Below are 27,342 nucleotides of genomic sequence, written 5' to 3'. Positions count from 1 at the left end.
ATAATATAGTTTAAATTACAATTTAATTACCCTGATGCATTTCCTTCTTGACTTTGATTATTCCCTGTATTTTCCTTAAACGGTCGAAATTTCCCTGTATTTTGTAAACTTGTCATTCTGTACGATAATCAATTACGTAAACTATAAGTAGCTTTAATTATAAACTTTAATTATAAACAACAAGGCACTGTGTTACTCGAAGTATATGTGTACAGGTTGTAATTTGCCCGCCAATAGATCTTATGGGTCTATACATATGTGTGTAATAAGATAGAGAATAAGAAGAGAATATTTCTAATAAAAATACATAATATGTAAGTTGAATAACAATAAAAATTATACTTGTTTTTGTATATAATATACTTTTACATTTATTTAAATTACTTAATCCATATTTTCAAGTAATACATATGTAAGTATATATGATATTACAATTTTAGTTGAAAGCCATCTTTCAAAACTCAATCTCATCATTTCTTTTATTCCTTTCTTTGCTCTGAAAATTTACAACAAATTTTTAAATATCCTAAAGATTAGACTTTTTATATATAAATTCAGCCAATTGTAATATATTAAGTTAGCATTATGAGAAATTTACTAGAGGTATGATCTACGAGCGCAAGGAAAAGTCCCGAGACTTATCGATTTGGAAAAAGGAACGAAATTGTAGGTGGCTCCACGACAGTAATGCGGTTCGACAACAATCGTTAAGTGAATTGACTTCGTAATTTAAGTGAACGTACAGAGATATAAATAAATGAGAAAATTAGATACACAAGAGGCCTGGGGTGCCGAAAGCTTAGAAGCGCAATTAGAAGCCGCTCGAGATGGTCTTCGGGGACTCGATAGAAGTATTCGAAAGATTTTGGGCCGGGATCTCCCTGATGGAGAAAACGGCCCGCTACAACCACCACCCAGGTTAAATTCTGAATAATTTATTTCCAAATGCCCTTAAACCATCATAGCAAAATGCTATTTCATAAAATATACATCTTGCCTAATAGTTCAATAATCTTTGAATGAAACACTGTTGTCTACAAACATAACCTATTTCATTTCGATAGTTTCCACTTTATTAAATTATACGTGATCTCATTGTATTTACTTACGTATCGTAGTAATGTTGTAATAAGAGCTTTATTTGCTTAAGTGCACGATACATAATTACCAAACTTGGTAATGATAAATATTCGTTCCACTTAACTATGTAACCTTATTAAAATAGGAAAGGAAGACTATGTGTATATTTATTGAAATATTCTTCTGCATTTATAATTTCAATAGATTATCACAAAAGAGACCATTGCAAGAGGATAGAAGGCGTGTTGTTTCTGATTTTGTCAACAATGAACTACCTGGTGGAAAAAGGAGATGGCAAGGTTCAAATGGTGAACCAAAAACAGTTTTCAGTCGGTTAAGTGCACGTGTTCCTTCTAATAATGACGATAGTGCTGATGAAGATGATAATGTTATTAAGGTAGAATTCTATAACAATTTGCTCATTCTTACCGATATATTGTTTTATGTATTATTATTGAATGGGTATTTTAGCCAGCAGTGTCTTCGAGAGTGATAGCAACACCAAGAGAGATTCCATCTAGACAGGAAGTTATTAGACGGGAAAGAATAGATGAACGTAGCAGACAAAGGAATAAACGAATGTTTGGTGCCCTTTTAGGAACATTACAGAAATTTCGGCAAGAAGAAACTAAACTGAAAGCAAAGGTATATTTCTCTACTTGATACGAGAAAAAATTTTTTTTCATATTTCTGAAAATAACAATCCTTTGTAGGAAGATAAAAAAGCAGAAGTAGAGGCAAGAGTAGAAGAAGCCAGAAGGAGAGAAAAGGAAGAATTACGACGAGAAAGACAACAATTATTCTTATCGCGTAAACGGCAATTAGCAGAAGTCCGAGCACTAGAGGCAAAATTGGCGCGCAGCCGACAATTTCAAGATTGGCGCGCGGCGCAATTACCACTTGCTTCGTTTATAAAAACGCGTGCCCAACCTCCTATTTATTACGTACCAAAGCGTAAACACCCACAAACTGATATTCTACTAGGGCAATCTGCGAAAGAACTTCATGGTACGCGCTTCGATAAAGAGCCTTAAGTATAAATTTTAAATAAAAGGAATTATAATATGCATTTGTTTTATATTACAGAGGAGATCGAAAGAAGAGAGAAGGTATTGATCGATGAGCTGGAAGCTATAGAATTGCAAGTAGGTCTCGGAAAACATCAACAAAATTTTGATGGATCCGCAACGTTAAATGCAACAGCTGAAGTTCCACAATCGACGGAAGAAGGAGAAGAGAATCGTGATCCAAATCCAGAGAAGAACTTAGAATCAGAGAATAACGAACCGGCTGATGTTTCCATAAAATCCGACAAAGATGAAAATTACGAAAACACGAATGATATTGAAAAGAAGGAGGAAGTAAAGGTAGACGAAGTAAAAGATGAAAATAATGGCTAGTATTAAATGTACTTACAATAATTGTACATATTACGTACATTGAATGGTCCAACGAAGGAGAAGATGTTTTTCTTACACAACACTTTACATGTATGAATGAATTTTACAATTTTCAAAGGAAACATTTCACTTTTTACTTGTCATCATATAGATATAAATTCATTCCTTCATCGAATTACATGCTCATTTTGTCATCATTCGTCAAGTAGCAAACATTATTCAGATTTTTCTTAGATGTAAGAAGAAACACTATGATCCGGAATGTAGTTGCATTTCATTGGAACCAATATTTTTTAAATGTTATATATTTGTATCATGGCTGTTGTAGAATATTATTTAAGTAATTACCATCTTGTAAGTAGGACGAAAACCTTGAGAAATAAGTCGATAAATGACGATAAACAGTCGTAAATTGAATCGATACATTTATAGTTTGGAAAACATTATGTAAAATAGTCCGCTCATTGTTTTCTTCGTATCAGCATCTGTCTTTTAATACGTATGTGAAGAAGAGAAGCATTGAATAAGTGATTTAATGCTTTATGTGTATGGTAGAATAAAATATAAATTCCAATTTCGAGCATATCTGTTGGTAACATAGTATAATTCAAATACTTACGAAAATTTGTATATTTGTGTTTCCTTCCTTTTTTTTCTTTTTTTTTTTTGTTGTACACACCATATGTATGATACACATTAATTATGATGGATAAAAAGTCGATAACTTTTTTCCATAGCAATATTAGTAGATACTTGTTACATAAAATCAATTTGAATTTATTATCTTAAGAAAGATAACTTTCCTTTTGTTTTTATTAAATAAGAGATAAACAAATTTTTGAATTACATGTATTTTTAAATAAATTAAAGATGAACGAGATCCTTCTATGTACATGTCCATTTCGTCTTTAGTTAAGTTCTGTTACATATTCGATTAAAATTTTACTATTGATCGAATTTACAATATAACTATTAATAACTTTTAAACCGTTTAAATTTGCCTGAATCGAATACGTAGTATAAATCTACGTGAGATAATCGTCTTTAAAGTACTTTGCATACTGTTGCATTTTTCGGGCAATTATGGTACCCATACATTTTCTTTTCGCATATTTTGTAAATTAACTAAATTACAATTAAATTTTTTCAGACTAAATTAATTTTCCAGTAAATATTCGAACAAAGGATAATACCGAAGAAGTATCATTTTTACTTTAAAAGTTCATTAATTGTCATTTAATCGAACTTGAACACCCCGCAAGATGATACACGATTCAGCGATGAGAAGAGGTACAGTTCATAAAGAAGCGAAGATTAAGCGTTGTAATTCGTTAACTAATTTACGCCCAGAACGTAATTCCGAATCTTTGTCGGTGAATTCTACGGGACATTCTATCTTTCCTGTGATATTCAAAGGTAGGAGGGGATGGCATGAAAGGGGCGTTCCGCCATGCAACCTCGGAATATGGCTAATGCGTCTCTGCGCCGTCGTTCCATCCTCCTTTTGCACTTTGGTAAAATAACTCCTTTGGACAGTAAGCGGTAACCTCTTTACAAAATATTTACATTAAAATATCGTTTAAATGAAATTACTCTAAGTAAGATCGGGTTCAATTAAAGCTACTCTGTAAACGAATACGAATAAAAATGATCATTGATCCGCTGTAGGAGACAATAGCCAGGCTTATTCGTTAAATCTTTCGAAGACGCGCGAGATGTTACTCCTTGGTCTAAACGAAAACAGTTGCAATTTCTGAAGAATTAAATAAAAACGACAAGACCTTTGCTTCGGATGAGTTAACGTTCTTACAATCTTCGTAGTTTCGTGGTTGAAGTATTTATCTCGTGTGACGACACACGAGACTCGTTAAAATTGGACGGAGCAGGTTCATAACAAGGTAAAAGAAGATTCTGTTTTTACCACACAGATAAAATACGATCCTCTCTGTTCCACCATTTTACCAGCTGATAAATAATTCTAAAAACCGCTTTGAAGACTAGACGAGGTAAATACACGAGATCGCCTCGCACGTTACCCGTCGCTCGTCCACGGAAGCGAAAAAAGGGAACAGATTAAAAGTTGGAGCGGCGACGCTCGACATCGGATAGCGCAGAGGCATGAAGCGTGCGACGCGACGCGTCGCGGAGACATGAGAGGAGCCGACAGGGGCTAGGGGTCTGCGAGCTATTTGTACACCGAATGGAAAACGCGCCAAAGACTCGCCTCCAGACGAGAGGAACCACGCTGGACCACGGGAACGGTGACGTTTTCTTAATTACCACGCTTCCTTCTACTCTTTTCCCTTCATTCTATTTCCTATCGAGAAAGAGACTTCATTGTCGTCGGGATAAGAGAAGATGGAACAAGAAGAAGCAGAGATCAGGAATCCTGTTTAAACGTAGATGATGTCAGATTGGAGATATCATTCTACCAAGATCTTCGAATATTTGAATTTCGATATTTGAATCGAGAAGGTGAAAGAACATGTGACAGGAACGATTTAATTTCGATTTATTTACAAGAAAATCCTATTAGAATATAAAATATTATATTACATGTTATAAGTTACCATTCAAATATTACTTTGCATTGCTGGTATTTAACGCAATGCGATTAAAAGTAAGATACCTAACCAGTGTATGTAATGTGAGATCGTAATGCGATATGTTTCTAACAGATTGATTTTGAAATTCTCGATGATTCAAAGACAGTCTATAAGACCATTTAACGCTCTATCAGCAAACAGAATACCGTGAGTTGTTCTTCTTCTAAGCGTGGACACTACGAGCTGACAAACTTGACACGTAAAAGGCGCGCAGTGGACTCGTCACAGGGTTTGTACAGACTGTACGGAAAAATTGCACGTTTCTCAAAGTACGGAAAAGTTATTCCATCAGCGTGTTTACCTCAGCTCGTTCTCGGGAAATCGTGCGGCTCGAGGTTGACGCTGCGCCTTTCCACTTGCGCGAAATCTCAGCCCATTAATCGTGCCCGTGCTCCTCTAATACATTCTATTCTATTCTAAGCGAGACAGATACGCGGCGCGGCCTGTTCTCTCGCGGAGGGTTTATTTACCCGTTAATTTATTAGCGTATCTTCGTCATGGCGTAGCTCGTAATCGAGCGCGACGGAGTTCGCGAGCACGGCGTGCCGCGCGAAGCAAAACGCTCGCTACCAGAACTCGCCGTATTTTAAACGGCAAGGAATCGCAACCGGACACAACGACCAGGAACACCTTTATCTCACGCTTGGGTCCTCATGTTCGTTGAAAAACCGCTGACGTGTATTTGCCGTGGAAATTTATACGCCTATTCACGGCCAATGTCCGTCCACTCCTCTGATATTAGAACCTGTACCTGTTTGATGGAGCCTTTACATCCGAGATAAATTACTTTGTATGTTTTCTACACGACGATGTACGTAGTTTGAAGAACGAAATTTTTGGACGTTGTTCTAATTCGAGATATACTCCAAGTCTCTTTACCACGATTAATAATTCGTCTTCCGTTTATCAGTAAATCGTCGTTATTAAATGTCTACCTTAATCGATAATAGTTCGCGCGGTTTTCGTTTCATATCGAATATTATATCTCATAATAATCGCCTATCGGCTATGACCGTCGTTAGGTACGTCGTTCGATAGCTTCTGTTTTCTTCCTTCGTGCGACCGTACTTTTTTCCGCGTATATTTATCCGTGCCAATAACAAAGCGATTAATCGTTCGAAAGATACGGAGATTAACGGAAACAAATGTTTGCTCCCACCGTTATAATTGAGGCGAATGTTTCTTTCCACGACTGGGAGATTGGATCGCGGAATTCTTCGAACGACGAGTCCAAAAATTATCGCAACGTTGAGAAGAAGTCGTAAATATCGACGGAGAATACGAAACCGCACGCACTTATGGACCAATCCGTTGGTTGATCCGCGAATCTCTCGCTTGTTACTCCATAGTGTGGAGTCATTACACGGTCCGTCACAAGATCTCTGTTCCTCCTCCTTCCTTCTTTCATTCTTGCAGAAAATCTCTCCACGGTACGCACGTATGAGAATTTTTCAGGAAGGAGAGACTACGAGGACCAAGGTGCATCCCCCTTTCTTTTTCGCGGTTAATAAAAGCGGCCCGCTGTTAATGAGAACATGGAAAGCCGACACTGAACGACTTCCAAAGAAGCGGTTCCCGTGAGCAGGTTCTGTCGCTCCTTTGACTAGGGAGTAATAGAGTATCGGGGCGGAGTATCTCACCGCGGAATGGAAAAGGGGATATTCGTATTTCAAAGGGACAGACCGTCATGCCGGCGCGATGCTCATTATGTTATAACTCGCCTAAACATCAGGAGAAAAAGGCAAACGGTTATATAGCGTGTACGTCGGCAGCAAAGCTAACGATTCGACAAATTTTTAGAGTTTCGTGAATCTCGTTTGTTTGGTGTCACATCGTCTCCGACACAGGCGATGATCGTGAAATTAGAGAAGTTCGTCCTTTCTCGTTCTTCGATGAAATACGATGATAAGCCAACGATGTTTAGATGGCGACCACGTTGATTTTGTATAAATGGCGGCTGAAAGGAGGTCCATTGGAAAAACTATCATTGGTTATTTTGGCCAAGAATCGTGAAGCTGGAAGCACCAAGTGGGTGTCTAATTTCGTCGAAGAGGAGGGATTTCACGCTCGATCAACGCTGATTGGACAACGCCGGTCCGTTTGCTTTTATAACTTGTGGTGCTTTCGTACGCTCGTGCGCGCTCGCGTATGTACTTGCACGGAAGAGCGCGCCGAGCGTGTTATGTACTCTATCCATGCTTGTTGTCACAAATAATTAACATTAGCAAATTTAAGATCAGCAGAAAGGATACTATAGTATTTATTATTCCGCGATTTATTATTACTTGTACTTACTTCTCTTGAATAATTCTCGTTGCTCGTAGTCGAAGCTACGTGGCGAACAGGGTTCCCTTATGCAACGAGCATTTCGACGGTCGAAGTTTAATTAAAATGGCAAAACGTTAACGGCCAGCTCTCTTCCAGAAACATTGTTTCTGTGAAAAACAAGAGAGGAAACGATTAATTTAGTCGTAAGCTTGTACGCCTTAAGAACGATATCGCAGCTCATTAAACATTGCACGGCCATTATCTGTGGTTACAGAGAAACGTTGCTGATTATTCGGAATGGAAGCATCAATCAAGCAGTCCACGTTATCGGTAGTTACGCGCGAATCGATCCATGTACGCGCATTTATTACAAGACCGTTAACAGAATACGTAAAAGCCCGAGATAGACAATAATTCCATCGGACACAATACCATCGAACGTGCTTTACGACTATCCCATTCTTCTACATACGTTCTACTCGCTCTTTCATTCGTTGGCTGGCCGCAGTCAATCAAGAATCGACGGAACGAAGATCAAAAGTTAATTTCTTCGTTGTTGAAAGCTTCCCTGCAAGACGAAGCGGCTGAAATCCAAAGCTCCGTTTGCACGCGTGGACATTTGAACGTTCGAGTTTGAAATTTAAAATGCAAGCAACCGCAGCAATTTACAGTTGGCAATTATAGACTCGCGTTTAGCCGCTGAAGCTACGTAAATATATTGTGCCTTTTCTTCTTGCTGCGTCGTTTCTTGAGCACGGCGTCGACTGTTTCTGGAGCGGCGATCAAACTGAATACGTACCTTGTGCTTCGATCGATTGGAAATTCGCGATTGCACGAGCACACCGACGACTAAATCTCGACGACTCTGCCGGTTTTTCTTTCATTCTGGACCGCAGCGTCTCAAACGAACTTCTCCTTTTGCTTCGCGGAAGCCTTGGTAATTAAGAAGATCACCGCAACAGATTAACTTCGACTGAAACACGGCCGCGTTATTTGAACGTTCGGAAATTACATAAAGATAGAAAAGATAAAAAAATAAATAAATCATTTACTATCATCCGTAGGGAACCGAACGTTCGAAAGGTGTGCCAAAAAGAAGAGAAGTTGTAGGAAATCTAAAGCACCGTTGTATTCTCGAGCTCTTCAGCGTGCCAACTGAGCCGTGAGCTAGGAAGTAAATTAACGTCGGAGGAGGAAAAATTTTCGGTGAATTATAGCGAAGTCGCCGTGCAAAGAGACAGTCCGTCTGAGATACGTTGTTATCAGATCGATCTTTTCGATGTCTCGGATCAACAATGATAGATGCTACTGACTCGCGTCGTATTTGTTACACGTAGAAGATAATATTATGTGGTTATTATGTGGATCTAAAGTCGTATCACGAAAATAGACGGCTACGTAATTATTGAGAATTAGTATTAATTTCATTCAAGGCACTTGTGTATTTGTAGTAATTATAGAAACTATAGATAGACTTAAATCTCGCCATTCCGACAATTTGGTTTTGATTGATAAATTTGTTTAATACATACCAGGTACCTTCGCCCTTTGTAGATTTTCCTCTTCGATTTCGAAGTATGGATGGAAAAAGATTGGAAGAAGGAAAAGAAGTACGTAAGCTCGTTGTTTAACTTGACGGAAAATATATATTTCCCAATGACAAAAGTTGCATTCCATAAAAAAGCATGGCAGAGGACTATAATCGCACAATCGTGACACGATCGTACATGTTTATCAGTTAAATAATATCGACAACATCCTCCCAATTTATCGGGGGAGCTTTTTTCGAACGTCTCGCTCGTAAATCTCGCTTCGCTGGGAATAAACGATCTTCTTTCCTTAACGATTATATCATTAAATCTACGCAAAGTTTGAACAAACATACAAAAAAAAAAAAAAAAAGAAAAAATAAAACAAGGTAAACGATTAAAACAGTATTCGCAGGTTCCACGAGTAACGTGCAAATCCTTTTTTCAAAAGTTGCGACAATCTCGATCGTCTTCTCTCACAGTCCGTTTCACGAATTATAACGAACGTACAATTTTCTTTATGGCACTCGAAGGAAGGCACTCTTGGCAAATGACGATAAAAATATATAATACTGGTGAGATGATATACCGTTCTTGCCAGCCACACCCCATTAGGTACTTATTCATATCTCTTTCTCTATTCCTATGTTTCTTGTCTTTATTCTCACTTACAACCACTTACTTTCGTCGTTTCGATCGTCCTTTTCCTTAATTACATATCGATTATTAACTCATGGATACATATGCAACCACTATGTATATGTCTTATACCACGATCCAGTTACTTAGTCTTTCCACCACTCGCGTTTACTATCCGATAAAATCCTATCTAACGTCACGATCGTTTCAATTACAGGGACTAGCTGGTTGACTGTTCGTCGCCGACGACTGCATCATGATCGACTGTACAGTGAGAACCGGTGACGTGGTTGCCACGGGGGTCACGGTGTCCGAATGGTGATGATGATGATGGTACAGAGCCGACGCGTAATACTGCTGATGATGGTGATGGTGGTGCGGATGATGGTAACCGCTGGTTTCCTCGTTGTTATTGTTGCTGGCAGCGTTGTCGTTGCTCTGATGATGATGATGATGGTGACCGTGGTGATGATTATTGTTCACCGTAGCGCACAATGGCGACGTCGGCGATGGAGACGACTGCGAATTGATCAAGTTGCAGCCGGTGGCGAGGATGTCGTGAACCGTGTGAGAACTCGGCCACTGTAGACCGACGGAAGTAGCCGTCTGATGGCCGACACCGGGATGAATAGCGGTCGGGGAAGACGGTGACAGCTTGCCCGGCGTCGTCGGCCCAACTGGAAACGCACCGGTACCAAATTGGTATGGAGAGGTTCGTTCGAATTCGATTATTCAGCGCTCGTATCAGGATGGAAGAAAGAGACGCGACTGTTGCCTGATATCCCGCGAGCTCGCTGCTAGAACTGAACGCACACTTCAAGTTGCGCTGGTGGAGAACGAAGTTTTCTTTTTTTTTGGACAGGTTTGTGTTTTTGTTCCTCCTCTCTGTCGTATCGGGATACGAACAGAGAGGAGGTGCCACACCTACTGTGTTCTTCCACCAATGTGTCACGTACCGTGCCCGGTAGGTTGGCGTCTCGAGCGAGAACTTTGCTCCGAATGCAACCCTTGAAGGCTATCAGGGAATCACGTTGATATTACGAGCGACGAAATTTCACCCAGTGCGTTCCATTTTATCTCAGAAATCAGCCGAGTCGAATAAATGCTACTCGATCGGATAACAACAAGATCAACTAAGTAACACGAAGACGGGGTGAAACTTCCACCACGATAGCCTTTAAGAGTTATCGATAATAGCACTTCTGATACCTATACGTATCTATGTATATCATTGATATAATCATCTAATGCAACGCGGATGCGAACGCGCGAAACTGAAAATCGCAGAAAGTTCTCGCTCGAGGAAGAAGAACAAGAAGTCGCGAGATCATTGAGGCTACCAACCTTGATGATGATGATGATGGTGATGATGCGTTACAGCGGGCGGCGGCGTTGCGTGATAAGGCGTCGGCGGATACGGGACAGGACAAAGGGCGGCTCCAGCCGCGGCCGCGGCCGCGTACAAATGATGATGATGGTGATGATGCGCCGGATGATGGGGATGATGATGAATCGCGGTCGCCGCGCCGACCTTGTTCCTCAATATCCTCGAGATGCTGCTCACCGATGGCACGTTGTATTTGTCGCACACGCCATCCGACAATAAACGATCCCTGATCTCCCAAGCGAAGATACCAGGATCCTTCAGTTTCAATTGTTTGATATACTGCACCACCTTCGGGGTGGTGACACGGGGTTTGCTGCCACCGATCGCGCCAGGCAGTATGCTGCCTGTCTCGTGGTACCGGGCCAAGATCTTGCTGACACAACCATGGCTGACTCGCAGCTGCCGCGAGATGTCGCACGGCCTGATGCCCAGCTGTGCAAGCTCCACTATTCGCAACCTGACCGCATTTGGCAAGGGTCGGCCATTTACGAACACACCCCCTAATTGGTTCACCTCGCCGTACTGTTGCTGCTGCTGTTGTTGATGGGGCTGTTGCTGCTGTTGCTGCTGCTGATCTGCACCGAGTTCGCTCCCGTTACTCTCTGTCCGTAAACAACGTCGAACGGTGCATTAGCTTTTGGTAACTATAACGGCAATCGACTCGAGACGACCAGACTCGATATATAAATTTTATTTGTAACTGTTGTTTCTTCAAATTACTCTCCGCCGGTGGAACATTCGTTGTACGATCTTAGGCTGCCCTCAGACTATCATTGCTATATCTATATATAAATGTTTCAAGGTTCTCAACTAAAAGGATCAACGTGTACGTATTGTCGGTATAATATTGTCCAATATTCGTTGATCGTCTGGGAGCATTAGCCTAAAAATAAAGATTTTCTTCATTTATATCGGAAGAGAGCGAACACGTCGAGAGCAAATTCTCACCACTTGCGCGTTAACTCTGGTCGTCTTCGTTGTGGTCGAAGAACGGTTGGAAGCAGTCGAAGAAAAATTAGGCAGCCACCTTGGGTCGGTCGTCTTTTTAAAACGCGGTTGATTACGTCGCGACCCTCCGGGCCCATAAAACTCTTAATAAATTTCTGCTTCATTCGGTCCTCTTATTTCGGATACGTGACACCCCGTTTCTCAATTCGAATCCCGCGTTCCGATTCGCGGAAACAGCAACGCGACGTCGACTTATAAAATCGTCGCGAAGGGAAAGCCATGGATAATTTTACGTTACGCTGGAACGTAAAACGAGCGGGTAATCTCGCATCGATTCGACGGGTTAGGCTACTAAATAACGCCACTATAATATACTTCGCATCGAGCCTTACACCTGGCGCCTGGGTTGGGTTTTAATGAGATGCAGATGTACGTCGGTTGCCTCTACTCGGCCGAGCTCGTCTGTAACAACCCTTAATTAGCGAAGCAATGCCCTAGCAATTGCCCCTAACTACGTTCCAAACCCACCTAAATTCCATTCTCCGGTAAGCAAAGACAACAACCCGTCACGAGAATAATAAGAGAGCTATCTTTAACTCGAGAGACCGATGCTCAAGTGTTGTTAGGTCTCTCGGCGAGCACGTTAATTTTCCATTATTGAGGAAAACGCAGCGGATTTATAGGCGACGCTCGAAATAGAATTTTTCGCCAATATGCAAATACCTCGTTCTATATTACTTTACGATCGACACGAAACAAACGTAAACGAGAACGAAAACCAAAAGGAATTGAACGTCCTCCTTTTCGCAAACAGATGTCTTCCCGAGTGCAAAAACGTTAATGCGTTGACATCTTCCAGGTTCTTTGATGTCGAGGATCGAAAGCTCCTTTCTTCATTTTGCATCTATTTGAAGTGGCGTGCAGTAGAAATAGAGAGGTGAACGGATATCCGTGAAGGAAGTACGAAGTCGTCATCGAGGAACGCGAGTGTACTTTCCTCCGTCCATGGAAGGGGCAAAATTTATGTGGCTTGGCCCTTTCTCCCTTCGGTTACGTCGGTCTCCATATTCCCTACTCATCGTCTCTCTTTTCTACGCGAACGCCGAGCTGACGTACGCGTTACGGAGAAGAGGAATAAATAAGAAAACCGCGGCGGAAAGGAGGGCCCTACGATGCCTCCGTGATTCCTGGAAGAAGAGTTTCGTCGGCGACGCCGCCGACCGTAGAGACGCGTTTTTGCGCGGCCACCGGCCACCATTTTTTTTTTCTTCGTCCCCCTTTTCGACATCCCCTCGATCTCCCCGTAATGGCGGCTTCTTGGCAGAGGCGCGAAACACGCGCCCTTTACGCCACGTTTCCACCATCGACGATCCTCTATCAATTTACGTGGTGCAAGTTTGTTTTAGAACTTACGACGCTTGAAGTAATTTTCAAATGGTGCGATCTCGCCACTTTCGTTTCTTTCGCTGTTCGCTGATAGATATTTACTTATTTATCTGTCTATTTATTTATCTATCTATACATGGAAAAACGATCTATTACGGATTACAGTTGCGATACTTCACGTACTCCACGTAGAGCAGTAAAGACGAATAAAACAATATTATCGTGTATTTTGAAAGATTACATAAAAACAACGATATAATTTAGACGGTTATAATAAATAACACGTAGAGTGGAAGTTTTGAAGATTTTGAAAGATTCAGGAAGAGAGTCTACGGAGTTACGTATTTCATTGCTGTGTATATACACGTTCTATTGGACCTATTGGATCAGGCTAAAGTAAGTTAGCTGTGTAGTAATTTTGTGAAAAAAAGTGGAGAGGAACGAAAAGGTCTGGAAGGGTCATCGAATCGCATTTTACTTGATGTTAGATTTATATTAGATCGTTATATTTTATATTAGATATGGTATGGATTAAAACAGTTCATTTTTTTTTTTTGTTAATAAATTTAAACAGGAAGATAAGATCGTCAATGCGTCTCCGTTCTTCTGGAGAACGTAGACGAAGGGAATTTTGAGCCAGCTCATAGCTGTGATCGTTTTTTAGCATTGAATTTTCTTCGTCTTATCTATCCAGTTATCGTATCAATAAAGCGCTTCAAAGACGAGGGTGTTTCGATTTCAATACCTTTACTGTAATTTTGTTACTTTTCGAGTTAGCGCGTATGTTAGACACTGTATTGCGAGTTACACGAGTTATATAGACGACATAATTTTTATCTACCGTTGACAGGTACGCAAATATTATCTTTAATCCGGAAAAAGCTCTCCGGTTTTAATCGAAAGACAAACGAGGAGGCGATTTTCGAAGAATCACCCCGCTAAAAGGAGCGAGTTTTTCAGCGGATCGCCGATTCGTGGAACGACCCCGACGTGGCCCGTTAAACTCCAACGATTTGGACTTAATGACCCGCGTTACATTAAAACTCCGTCTTTTTGCCGGCGAACCGTTCGATCGCGAGGGAGCAGCGCGGGCTCGTTAAACGGAAGACAAGCCCCGTGGTTTATGCGTGCTCCTCGTCGGCTCTCTTCTATAGGTGAGTAATTAATGAAGGGATAAACCGCTCGCATGATAGATTTATAATTACGATGAATTTCCTTGGCTCTCGAGCTGTTCCCACGAAACTGTCGACAACTCGCCGAATCGAGATCACGCTCGCGATAGAATTGGAAGTAAAGTGGAATTAAAAATTTGTCGGACGAGACAGAGACGTTGAAAGATAAAATTTCTGGGCTGCCAGATATGGAGCCTGTTTTAAGAAATAGGAATATTTCTTCTAAGACTTGTCGTCTTTATAAGTAACGAAAATGTAAAACAATTATTATCTTCGTGATTGTTTGCAGAATAGCACACCTTACGTTCAACGAAATGTTCCTTTCTTTATGCGATCTAAGGGAAATATTTTTCTTACTCCTCGAGCATTAGTCCTCGAGTCTTAAAGGACCTAAGCTCTAGTAATCCAATAAGGGTCGGCAATAAATTCTCGGCGGTTTATAGGTTTCTCCCTAAGTCTACCAGCTTGTAAGTCCAGCCGATAACAGGAACGAAAACAAAACTAGATTCGAGAAGACAAATATCGAAATCTTATAAACCAATTTAGACATTGCACAATACATTGATTTCTTTGTGAAGCATATGAAGAAGAGTTTCGTCTTTCGGTATTGTTACAACGAATATTAATTGGCCGTGAATATATTTCACTTTCAGTAAAAGTGACATGCTTTTGATTGATTTTGAGTCGGTTCTTGCTGGTTCTCCCGAATTACTGGAAAGTAAAGCTACCTCCTTGTTGTAACAATCCTATCGATCGAAATGTAATTGACTGATTCACGTATGTTTCATTGGTATAAAGAATACAAATTCGCAACAAGTTCTGCCAGTTTATAGTTGTTTATAGAGTCAATTTATAGTGCTAGAGATATTCATCTTCAAAGTTGAAAGTTTTAACCCGTAATTCCCTGTAGTAAGGTCGCTGGTAAACTGACTTTTTGATCAATTACGGAAAAACCGGTTTCACAAAGTTGTTAGGAAACTAACATCTATGTTCTGTAAAACGACTAGAAGAATCCTTCTTTTTCAAGTGCAGCTCCGACCTCGCCAGTTTCGAATCAAAGTAATTGTGGAATATATAGCATCAGTAATCTCAGCGTGCAAAATATCTCTATGTTACAATGCGAAGTTGTCATTCTGTCCATTTCTGAATTATTCCTTAGTGTGTGCGTGTAGGAAGTGTAGACAGCCAAGAAATTTCTTTCTATGGCTTTCTTTCTTTCTTTATATGGCTTTCGAGTCTCAGCGTGTTTTACTTTCGAGGGATATCGTCGCGCTACGAATATCTTTAAGCTTCATTCACACTGGCGATCACGGTACGGTCAGATCGCATCGAGTCAACCGTCGGTCAAAATCGCTATATACGTAATTCAAGGAGAGCATTCACAATAGGCGGTACGATCGGCTCAAGTGAAAATCTTTTGACCGTAGCATCGACATAGTAGCAATAAAAATCGCGAAAAAACACCGAGCGTTTGATCGATCGAACTTTGACCGCTGGTACAAATCAGGCTTAAGAACTGGAGCGACGAATTGTAAATGTTAAAGTGTACGAGCTCGTACCTATCGATGTTAATAAACTCTACACCGTCAATGTTCCTCGGTTGACAGTATCAGAGAAAAAGAAGAATGTCCCGAATGGGAAAGAGATCCTCCGGGTGCAGAGCATGTGTGCAGACACACACGCGTGCACGGTTCACCCTCCTCAACGATGAATACGTGTATTACACGCGTGTAAAATGACTACACGCATCGGACCCTTTGATGTCGGCCATTTATCACCGTAGACCGGAGAAAAAGTCTAATAATATTGCGTGCACCGCGACGTTCACGCGCGTGTGCGCGCGTGAAATGGCCAGATCGTTGGTTCCACGCGCGCGATTCGCAGACGTATGCGTCCACTCGATCTTCCTACGACGATATATTCCACCTCGATTCGCGGGATCCGAGAAATTTGAGCGGTTCCTCGCGTAGACGCAGGGCAAAAGGGAAGAAAGGGAAAGAAAATGAAATGAATCACAAGCGAATCAACGGAAGCTTTATAAGTTAACAGACGATTTTACCACAATCGTGGGTTATATTAGAGAAACGATGGAAGTCGACGTCATGCTCGTGATCGAGATTGATAGCGCGAGTCCAGGCATAATTGATAACGTCAAACCGTGACACGGACATTACGTTGAATGGTCGATTGATCGAAAACCACGCGGACCAAAGGTATATATCATACCTTTATAGAGATAGGTTGCCTTCAATTTATGTAAGTTTATAGAACGAGCTTCGAGAGATCGAGTATAGGTACTTTTATATGTTAATAACTTGTACTTCTCCCGCTTGGATTGCAATTCGTAACATTTCAGATACGCTGCACATGAGCTGTCGTATCAGGTAATTTATGTTCTCGTTATTTTGCCAAACATTTTGAAATTTTCTCTTCGAATCATAATTTGAATAGGTTCCAGATATTTTCAATAACGTTCAACTCTAGCACGACATACTACAATTTATGTAGCAATATAGCTGCACGACACAGTATAGCAATGTATCAAATAGATCAGTGCACGAGCTTTTACACAGGTTCGGTAATAACATGGACAGCTAACGACAATTTGACGTTTACGACGCGCAACTGAAAAAGTGAAACATGGTCCTAACTCGTCTCGCGCGTGGTCCTAAATCTCTTCGATCCCGCTCGTAGCTATGTATGTTGTTATTCGTGTAAACCGTAAACGATCCTCCAATTATTTCTCGTGGCATGCACGCTTCGTTTTCCAAGGAACGAAGAAGAAAACGATAAAAAGCAGCGAGCCGGCGAGACGACGAGGGAAGGATCGACTAATTTGGTAGCTGGAAATTTGCGAAAACGATACCGGGGAGGCGGAACAAATTGTCGCGGATAAAAGAAGCAGCAAAAATCGGCTGGTGCACGCTGCTGGTGTATAAGTAGAAAAGTTGAACGACGGACGCGCGAGTCCGTGATGTGGGCGTACACCGGACGAGTGATGGATGTCAGTGTCACCCTCGAAAACACGTGTTCCGCTTACATAGATGCCCGAAACGCGACCAGTGTTTGTCTACCATTCTCACTCGCTAATTATCGACCCCTCTGCCTATCCCCTTTGTCGGCCTCTCGCTCCTCTTTTATAGAAACGGATCTTTCGTTTAATTTCCGCGCTCGTCTGCACCCCGGCGCCCACATGTCACTGATTAGTTCCTTCCAACGCAAACGCCGCACCGTGTCGAAGATTAAAGGTTCTTCGTTTTACACCGTGAACGTGGAACAAGTTGAAACGATCTGAAACGATCTGGAGCAAGTTTTGGCTCGAAATCCATCGAATACAGTGGTACAGCACTGGATGGCACCGCTCTGTATCGCTCGCTTTCACGCATTACTGTGTGTTGTTTTATTTGTATTTATGTGACATTTTCCGCCAATACGCCTGCCCATCTCTACGATTGTGTTGAGTTTATCAGATCTACATTCCTTGCTTTAGTCTTTTCCATCCACCTCGATACATCGTTAGAAGGTAGGTTTATTTAACGAATATTTTGAAAGAAAATAGGTTCGAACTGTTTATATGGAACTTGACAAATGGAAACGACGCTTTCGAACATAAGAGGATTTCAATTACGTAAATTCGAAGCTTTATGAGTACTTTAAATAGAAGATTAGTTGTCGATATCCTTGTGGTAGTTTTCTGTTTGCTTCGGCTTTCTATTGAACAATATCCAATGATATTCCTAATATTTAGTTTCTGCCTTTCACTACTCGACCTATCATTTTTATGAAATTCCTTTCAAATTTATTAGCAGTTTTGGTTTCCTTCAAATCTAATCAAAGTGTCTAAGTACTCATAAGTACATGTACGTTCTCGAACTCTACGGAATCGATCCAAATAAAGCGGAACATAATCTCCTACGATTAACAATAGAATGTCATAAAGCGAGACCTTTGTACTAGAACTAACTCGTATTCGTACTACTACGCACTGAACTTGGTCTCATCGCCAGCGTAGAGCGTTCGGTAATTAATTAAATTAACGAAAGGATAGTTAACGAGGTGGAGTCGCGGAGCTAGTTAGGATTCGCGAGATCGTTTCATGGAATGGAGAATATTCTGAAGGGTCGTGAATCTTGATATTTAGCCGAAATACTTAGCGGAATACCGAGTCGATGCACGAGCATAGATTTATAACACGTGCTCACGTTGAATCCGCAGACGTTGAAAATAGTCCTGTCATGTTTCATCATTATTTCCAGAGGCCTCATAACCTGGGCACTGGCCAAATAGAATTGTTAGGACCTATGTGCCACCTCTTACGCAGTCATAATGTTAATAATTAACAAAAGTGCGTTGAACGTATGCTTCCGATTCGCCGTATAACAGCTCGTTAGATAGTTCGCAAACCTCTGCTACTTTTCTTCGATTCTGCTGCGAAACCGAAAAGATTCTCAATAATTCGAACGGGATTTCGCGTAATCTAAAAACTGGGAATTGTAATCGAATCGTCTATCGCGTTCGATCCAAGTATGGCAATACACGCAGTTACATGCAAGTAATATAAATCGTAAATCATGTCACGTTATCGCGAATGGTTAATTTATATATGCCAGGAATATATTTTTCGCGAACTCTTTAAGAAAAAAACTCGTCGGATCCCGACATCGAAAGAACGGATTTTGAATTTTTTTCGTCGATTAGCAGAGAGTCTATTTATAAGCGTGAAATTTATGCAACTCGATGCACGAGGAAATTAATTATATGCTAATCGCGGTACATTTTTCATGATAACCTCGTTTGACCTCGTCGAACATAGTTTCATCATAGCTCTGCCGATTTCCACATGCGGCTGCCGAGCAAACCGAGTGTTACGATGATTTTCAATCGAAGTCTCTGATTCCTCTGCTAACGAAACACGATTATCTCGTCAAGCAACTCTTCTCTTCAAAATTTTTCACCGTGACGTTTATGTTCCTTGTAAATATCCAACCATTTCCTTTGAACTTTAAGCTCAGTTTTCAACCACGGTCGATAATACCGATCGTTTGACGTTCATTTCCTCGCAACTTCGAGCCCGTACAATTCAACTTTTTAATCACCAGTTAAATCGTGATTTTGAAAGCGTCTCTTCTCGTCGACGAAATTACGCACTCGGTTTATTCATTAAGCGTTTAACGAATAGATTTGTAAGTTTCCCGCGCGATTTTTACTCGGCTTCCCTTTCCCTCCGAGAGACCGTACCTTTCTTCGCGCAACCTAAAATACACGCGTGCAAAATTTATCTCGCACACGCGTGTGCGTGAGGCCGGCTCACATCTGGAATACGCGATGACAGTGGGACCGAAATATATTCGATGGACGAACAAAAAACGCGCTCCGCCGAAAATTACGTTCCCTTTTTTCACTTAGATCCTTCAAACGCGGCTCGATTTTCGTTAAATTAAACAAATAATATTCCTTTCGCCTAAATGATTAATAACGACCTTCCCCTTCCATCAAATTTAGTCTCTGCGCATTAGGAAAATTGGAAAAGGAATTAACTTTGTATAATATACTTTGTAAAAACAGAAATCACAGAAACTCACCAATAACGCAGCATCGCTCAAAATAAAACGATTTTACGATCCAGCTCGATGAAACGATGTTTCAGAAACGTTCGAAGCACGAATTTGTAATTTGAAGTTAGCAAACTTGCGAATCTACCTATGAGATTTCTAAGGAAATTTATCGATCGATCGTTTTGTCTATTCTGGCACATCATTCGGTATAATATACCGAAGACGGAATCGAGAGAGTTAAGTTTTCCTAGAGAAGACGAAGACCTCGAAGATGAATACCGAAGTAAACGAAGAGCGAGCCGTAATTGAAAGCATGTTCTGTGCCGAGACGAAAATTGCTACTCGACTCTGAATGCTATAGAGTCGCGACAGGTTTTTGGGATGGGCTATTAGAAGAAACCCCTGTGGCGGGCCGCCAGGATCTTGAATCACGAGACGAGTATGCAAAACTTCACGTCCAAATCGTGCAAGTAATAACTTGTCAACGATACATCTCCGGATCGTTTCGCCTTACGATCGTTGTTTGTGGATGACTATATGCCGTATCTAATAGTCCATACGATACGTTCCACCTTGCCACGCTTTCATAGCCAAATCGCGATCCACGCTACATTACCTGAGGTACAGTCGGAGGGTTAACTTCGTTAATGTCGGTCGAAAACATTCTTTCGTCTTTTCATTCGCAGCTTTTAATTTTCATTCCTACAGACATGTGCAAATCGAGGTTTTCATCGAAGGTTTCCGTTCATAGGCATTGGTACACTCGCGAGAAGTTCAGTGAACCTGAAAAGTCATTGAAAAATGATCAAAACCTCTAAGAGTTATCGTTTCGCTTGAAACGTTAGACTACAAGGGACTCGTGTTATGTATAAACTGTGGATGATTATATAATATGGATTCAGATTTTGAACAGATTTTTTCGAATATCTGATCTAATCTACCTTCAATTTTTCTAATAGGATTTAGATCAGCAAACTTTCGAGATCAATCATAACTTATTATAATACTATATCATGTTGTAATGCAAATAATTTGGACAAATATTAGGTTGCAGCGTCGTATACAGAAGATTGATCGATTAAATTGTTTCTTGGATACTTTAAATTAATCGTGAAGTATCGCATAAAAATAGCAGGCGTCCTGATACTTAGATACGAATTAGAGCATAGGATCAAATAAACAAATTTAACTATGTTTAGTAGGTAATATAAATGTCAAAATAAACAGAAATGTGTTTCTTATTCCAATCGAGATATTTACATAGTTTAATAGTTTACATCGTTTACCGTCTCAACGAGTCGATTATGTTTCCAAATTTATTCATTAACAATATCCATTCCTTTAAACGACCGAAGAGATCGTCGTGCAACAACATTTTACTGAAAGTTCCATAATCCCGAAAATATGATTCTGAGAACGAGAGAGACACATTAAAGTGTTGCTTAACAGTCGCAAAAAAGAAGATATCATCTCTTACGGTTTGGGTAATCCACTATTTACGTATTTAGCGATATCGATGCAATTTTAGTATATTTAGATAGTAATTGGTAGATAATCGTTTTAGCTTCACTTCGTAAGGCAGTGTTTTAACGTTCCTACAATTAAACTCGATGAAACATCCAGAATGAAAGATTTTACGAACCGGTTCGATACGACGATGTTTTAGGAGCGTTCGGAGTATTTGCAGGACCTTTAGGAATCTGTAATTTGTAGTTAGCAAATTTGCTTTAAATTTAGTCAAAAGTCATAGTAGCAAATACGGAAATTAGCTTTAAAAGGGTCGAGAAATTAACGACCAAATTGTCGCGAAGTTTTCAAACCTTCTGAGAGGGCTGAAAGAGGATTCGAAACATCCCTGAGAAAGGAAGTCAGAGACAGAACAGTTGGTAGGTAGCTCCAGACAACTCCAGAAGCCAGCACAAGTATTTGAGCAGTCCTTTGTCAACTGGACCCTTAAAAGCTAGCTTCCTTGTTTAACTAGAACAAACGGTACTAATTGAACGCTAATGAATCTGTAACTGCACGTTGGCTGACAGTGTCAATAAGACGCGAGACGTTCTCCCCAATCTTTCATAGGGAACAATCTGATTTTCTACTTAGACTACAGAATCGAACAGTATCCTCCTTTCATTCAAATTAACGCGAAAATCTTTTCCAATGTCGTCTATAAAAAACTACACGAAATGTCCAAACCTTGTATAATATTTAATACAGATGAGCTAAATCTTTGTCTTCGTAAGAATTTATTAATTTTAATTTTTTAGCTTTCTCTTTGTATTATTAATTTGCATAAGCAGATATCGGAAATCTAACAACAAAACATACGCATTTATTCCCACTACATTTGATGTTTTCATTTTAATCATAATCTTTTATGTTACGAGTCCTATCTTATCTATAGCTATACATCTATATATCATAGCGTTAAAGCAAAAGTACAACGTTGTTTCTAACTAGTCTGGACCTCGCAGTATGTACGATATTTCTTATAATATTTAGTAGGTGAACTAAATCTTTGTCCTCGTAAGATATGAATTTGCATAAACATCGGCGGTCTAACAACGAAATATACCTGTTTATTTTCACTACAACGCCACTACAGGTCTATAGTTCTAGCGTTAGAGCGAAAGCATAACAATACTATTCTAACTGGACCCCCACAGCAGCAGTTAAGAATTAAGCATCAGCCGACCAGTAGTGCATTAATCGCTTAATTATTGCACGTCGATAGCAGCGTGCACATTACGAGCATTGTTAAACGCGATTGATGAATCTCAACGTCCACAGATAGCTTTGTGAAACGGTTGGCGATCAGTGCAAAATAACGGAGGATCGTTTAACGGTCAATCGTTCGTTGCGAAGTACCGTGACAAATTTGTATCGTCCGCCGTAATGTCTCACCCACGTAAACAGGCGTGAAGGAATACAAAAGGAACATAAAACGTCGTTTTATCTACGGAATACGTTTCCAATGTACCGCGGTTACATATCGAGGTCTTGAACCGTACATGTGGCTACGGGTGTATTGGTGTCAATGACTTCAGAGATTGTCAACGTCATTGGAGAAAAAACCAGAGCCCGATAACACAGGCGTTTTAAACCGACTCAAACATCGCCTCCGTTTCCATCGTTCTTCTTTCTACTCGCGCTGCGAAATTTTACCGACTTTCACAACGCGATCATCGCGGTCGGTCCTATTAAAATATACCCTTCGAAGCAGGATAACATTTTTAAAATCGAATCGAAGTACTCGGATTTCCTTGAGAAGTTAGAAGAATTAACGCGCTGAATGAGGCGTAAGAAACTTTCGAAAAAAATTACGATCGATCAGCGATAATAAACGTCGCTTTTTACAACTTTTCCACCCGATGCTGTAAGGAAAAATTAAACGATACGTTTTATAGATTTATGCCAGTTACGCTATAGCACCGAAAGTGCTGAAAATTTCATTGGAACCGTTGCTACGAGCTACGAGCGATGGAAAATAGCGACAAACGCGGTTTTCCACGATTTTTAGCCTGAAATCTAAAACTCGTTTCCGTATAGACCTATTTCGACGAATTAACGCAATCGGTAGTATATTTATCGTTTATCATCAAGAAAAACATGACTCGTACGACTAGATATTTCCGGATTTTTATAAATATTTAAAAAGAGCACCCGTATCGCGTATACTGTCTACGCTTCCTATGATTTATTGCATGTTTCTCGCACAAAGTCTTCGTCCTAATCGAATACTTTTTGGGGAACACTCGAGCTAATAGATTTTTTAATTATGCGTAAGTAAGATGGATAGGTTGGCCGGCGATTCGTACATGTACGAAATAATGTCGCGCGTCCATACGTCTGTGTAAAGATCGGTATTGCTGCAAGGGTAACGATAGATCTAGGTCATCGGCAGCGTTTCGCGCGTCACAATAAACGTGGAACATCATCGAGATTTATGATCCTGCGTTACCAAAATGTAGGTCATCGTGCACTCGGTTCAGCATCGTCGATCGGACGTGTCATTCCTCTAAACGTTTTCCAAAGAGGATCGACACTTTTGCAATTGTCATACGTTTTGCAACTATCGTGTCATGGCGCGGATACTCATCTTACCGAAAAGTGGATCAATTTGTTGGGAAAATAGACGAAAAACGGAATAAATGTTTAAGAACCTTTCCCGGTGAACATTTGAGAGAAAACATCATCGTGAAAGTAAGATCTAGAAAATTCTTATTAAATCGATTTCATCCACTGCCTTTGGAAATGACAATATATCGTCAACGTACAATACGATCGACGTTGTACAAGGAATAAACTTTTTTTCCAGATTTGTTGCGATAAGAATAATTAATCGAGGAAGACGAAATCGGAGGATAGCGTAATAACAGCCAACGTTACGATAACATATATCAGAGGAAACTCTCTCCGTATTTCCAAAGATCTGTTTAGTTAACAGAAATGCGCAGTTGGCTGGACGTTTCACCGGTATCTGGTGGCATAGATCATGCTCCCTGAGAACCGTCTGCGAAACAGTCTCGTTAGGACGGTCCACTTCGATATTCGTCAAGCCAGAAAACGCCGCTGACATAATTATTAAACACCGAACGGATTCGTTCTACGCTTCGTGGCCACGGCCAGTCCCGATATACGGTTGCTACGCCTGGTCGAGAGTTTCAGAAGGAAAAGAAAAAAAAAAGGAAGAAAGATCGAAAGCAGAGCGATAAGGAGCCGAGGAGGGCATCCGGCACCCAGCAAGGTCAAAGGTTTCTGGAGAAATGAGTACAGTATACTTTCTATGAATGGATCGACTCGTAGCATCTTTCACGCGAATTATTCCACCATTTGCCAACTATCTATATATTTATATCGAAGCTTTCGTAAATCGTATCGATCTTATCGGCTGTCCAAGTCAGCACGTTATTCAGCTTACGTACGCTAATGCGTACGCTTTCGGTCGTACGTCGATAAGTAAATAAATTTCTGTTTCCGCATATTCCTTCTTCTTAACTCTGCTACCAGTTCTTTGGATCGCTTTTTGAACCCATTGCACGTCGTTATCGTTAACGAATTTCTAACGTTTGGGAAAAATAGAATACGACAGGATCGTTGCTGATACGTATAATTTTCGTACGTATAATTTGTTGAAAAAAAAGAAGAGCGAGATTGGGATTAAAAAATTATAATACGAGTCCTCCTCCGTTAACAGATTTCTTTTGAAAAATCGTCGTTCATACGCATTTCTCGTAAATGAATTGTCTAAAATTTCTTTCGAGCAACTACACGGTGAAAATGATGATGAAAAGGAACCAGAGAGCTTCGTTGGACGATGGTCGTACGATCGAGGAATGATCGAATATCGTTTGTCGAGACTGGCAGAGCCGATAGAAGAGATTTAGATGCATTCTAGCGATCGTAAACAAAAAATTGGAATGAACCGAGCTTGCGCACGGTGTTTAGATGCGCTCGTGTTGGTAGATAATTCTGGCAACCTATTTCATTATCGTACGCGATTCGCTTGAAATTAATAAGTGGCGAGCGACGGCGCCACACCAAGATACAACCAAGCGCCACGTCTCATTTAATTATAAATTCAATTAGGTCGAAGTTGATTGGCATATGCAAACACATCGCGCGCCATCGAGATTCGATCTTTCATCTCGTCGAACAGTCGCATTCGGGCAAAAACGTACGAGAAGAAAATGAGTTTCACTAGGAGACCGGCGTCGAGACACCCGCGATTCATCGCTCTATATAAAGTTACATCACGCTTTGAAATTTCGCCGCAGATAAGGCGCGGATGGTCCCATTAATCGCGAAACAGAAATAACGTGACGCTAACAGAACTCAAAGTTTGACGAAAGTACATATCAAGCGTGGTAAATCAATTCTATGGCATGTAACGCTAACGTAAGCTTATACCAATGTAACGTAACAGCTACATACGGCAACGTATCTCTTATTTTTAGCGAAACGTCGGTCTTCGATGTATCGTTACGTACGTTGACTATCTCTCAATATTTTACAATTTCGTAGAAGATGCGACAACTGTCGTAAAACTTTCGAGCGAAGTATTTTGTATCCGACAAGTTCGAAAGTTCTGCTTCTACGAGTTTCGACTCTTCGATCGCGTTAGTTTCATAATTAGACGGTTCAACAAATATCGTTCAAATATAATTTTCCGCAGATACGTTTCTGACATTCTCCAGCTATTTTCAACAACATAAAGCAAATTCTTCTTCGACTGTTCCAACTGTTCCAACAAACCAGCAATGAATTTTCCTCAACATGTAGCGATGTTTATTAAAAAAAAATATTCACAAAAGGTACATCATTACGTAATCGTAGTTACGTTGTCGTATGATACGAACACGAAGTGGGAATCGTAGGAGCAATTTCTCACCTAGCACGATGGGATCCATGAGGAAGAGCAGCCTCGCAGCCGTCGGCTACGCGCAACGCGGTTCCTCCAGTTCCTCCGCAAACCTTGCCCCGTTCACTCCGCTTTTCTCCGCTTTAATTATACTATCCAGGCTGATCGCGCGACTCGCTTACTCGATCTTCCGATTTGCCGATCTCGGTAATAGCTTGCAAAGCTCGTGCAACGATCTCATAAAGTCTGCACTCCGTTCACCGGTCTGCACCAACCGTGTTCCTTCGACTATCAGCATCCCTCCCGCTTCACATTTTCCACCGATACGTGCAACAGATCGCCCCGATCGTCTCGAACAATCTCGAACGATCTTCCGATCTTGAAATTCTCCTGTCGTACACGTAACAGAACGAATAACAGAATACGTGGGTAATTAGGTTGGCCGAGGAGGTATCGGTAAGTCACTTGGGCGAATGCGGAAAGGACACGCGAGCCAGGTGAAAGGTGGAGAACACTGGATGAATCGAGTGGTAACGAGCGTGAAGGGAGCCACGCCGCCTTCCTTCGTCGTCCTTCATTCACGCGCACCGAAGGGGGACACTGAAGGCGTTCTCGCGGCTGTACACGGAAAAACGCGACAATTGAACGGTAAATAATCCGGTGCGCGGCACCGTGTCCGTGTGCACTCGCCCTATAAAAGAAGAAACGTGGACATAAACGAAAAAGAGGAACAAGAGAAAGGGGCAGGGGGGAGGGAAGGGGCAGCGAGAACGAGAAAGGCAGTAACGGCGGAGTCGCGGCTAGACGAGACGAAAAAAGAAGCACGGACACGGTCAATGGTGCGCGGCTCGCCCTTCGCTGCCTCACTGACTGGGACGACAGATTTACCAGAGCAGAAATAAGAAATCTCCTCTCCGGCTAGTAGCGTAGCCTTTAGAACGCGGTCCCCCGCCTGCTCTCTTGTGTAAGTAGACTCCTTCTACGCGTATACGTGCACGACGCACGAATTAACAT

The 27,342-nt window shown here is 41.0% G+C and overlaps 3 protein-coding genes and 1 long non-coding RNA gene across 5 annotated transcripts in view; 2 read left to right on the top strand and 2 right to left on the bottom strand.

The window, feature by feature from the left end:
- LOC117232285 (DNA polymerase epsilon catalytic subunit A) overlaps window positions 1-10,474 on the bottom strand; it is a 19,141-nt gene extending 8,667 nt beyond the window's left edge. For both annotated transcript variants that reach the window (XM_033491590.1, XM_033491591.1), the window contains exons 1-2: window positions 10,464-10,474; window positions 31-164 (exon numbers count right to left, since the gene is read on the bottom strand). In XM_033491590.1, the coding sequence (XP_033347481.1) occupies window positions 31-116 (86 nt within the window). In that variant the 5' untranslated portion in view covers window positions 117-164; window positions 10,464-10,474. The remainder of the gene's footprint in view (window positions 1-30; window positions 165-10,463) is intronic.
- Window positions 566-3,062, top strand: LOC117232287 (pinin). Its single transcript, XM_033491599.1, has 5 exons — window positions 566-918; window positions 1,285-1,477; window positions 1,552-1,725; window positions 1,794-2,088; window positions 2,167-3,062. The coding sequence occupies exons 1-5, from the start codon at window positions 758-760 to the stop codon at window positions 2,478-2,480; spliced, it is 1,137 nt and encodes a 378-aa protein (XP_033347490.1). The 5' UTR covers window positions 566-757; the 3' UTR covers window positions 2,481-3,062.
- LOC117232290 lies at window positions 4,260-11,023 on the top strand. Its single transcript, XR_004493101.1, has 4 exons — window positions 4,260-4,741; window positions 9,740-9,909; window positions 10,011-10,384; window positions 10,903-11,023. It is a non-coding gene; the product is annotated as an uncharacterized LOC117232290 (long non-coding RNA).
- On the bottom strand, window positions 8,964-27,342 carry LOC117232288 (paired box protein Pax-1-like). The gene is made up of 3 exons (XM_033491600.1): window positions 26,359-27,342; window positions 10,867-11,511; window positions 8,964-10,199 (listed from the first exon to the last, which is right to left on the bottom strand). The coding sequence occupies exons 1-3, from the start codon at window positions 26,375-26,377 to the stop codon at window positions 9,730-9,732; spliced, it is 1,134 nt and encodes a 377-aa protein (XP_033347491.1). The 5' UTR covers window positions 26,378-27,342; the 3' UTR covers window positions 8,964-9,729.

Source organism: Bombus vosnesenskii, unplaced genomic scaffold (genome assembly GCF_011952255.1).
Source record: "Bombus vosnesenskii isolate JDL3184/JDL3185 unplaced genomic scaffold, Bvos_JDL3184-5_v1.1 scf7180000013285, whole genome shotgun sequence".
Lineage (NCBI taxonomy): Eukaryota > Metazoa > Arthropoda > Insecta > Hymenoptera > Apidae > Bombus > Bombus vosnesenskii.
This window is presented reverse-complemented; position numbering and strand designations above follow the sequence as displayed.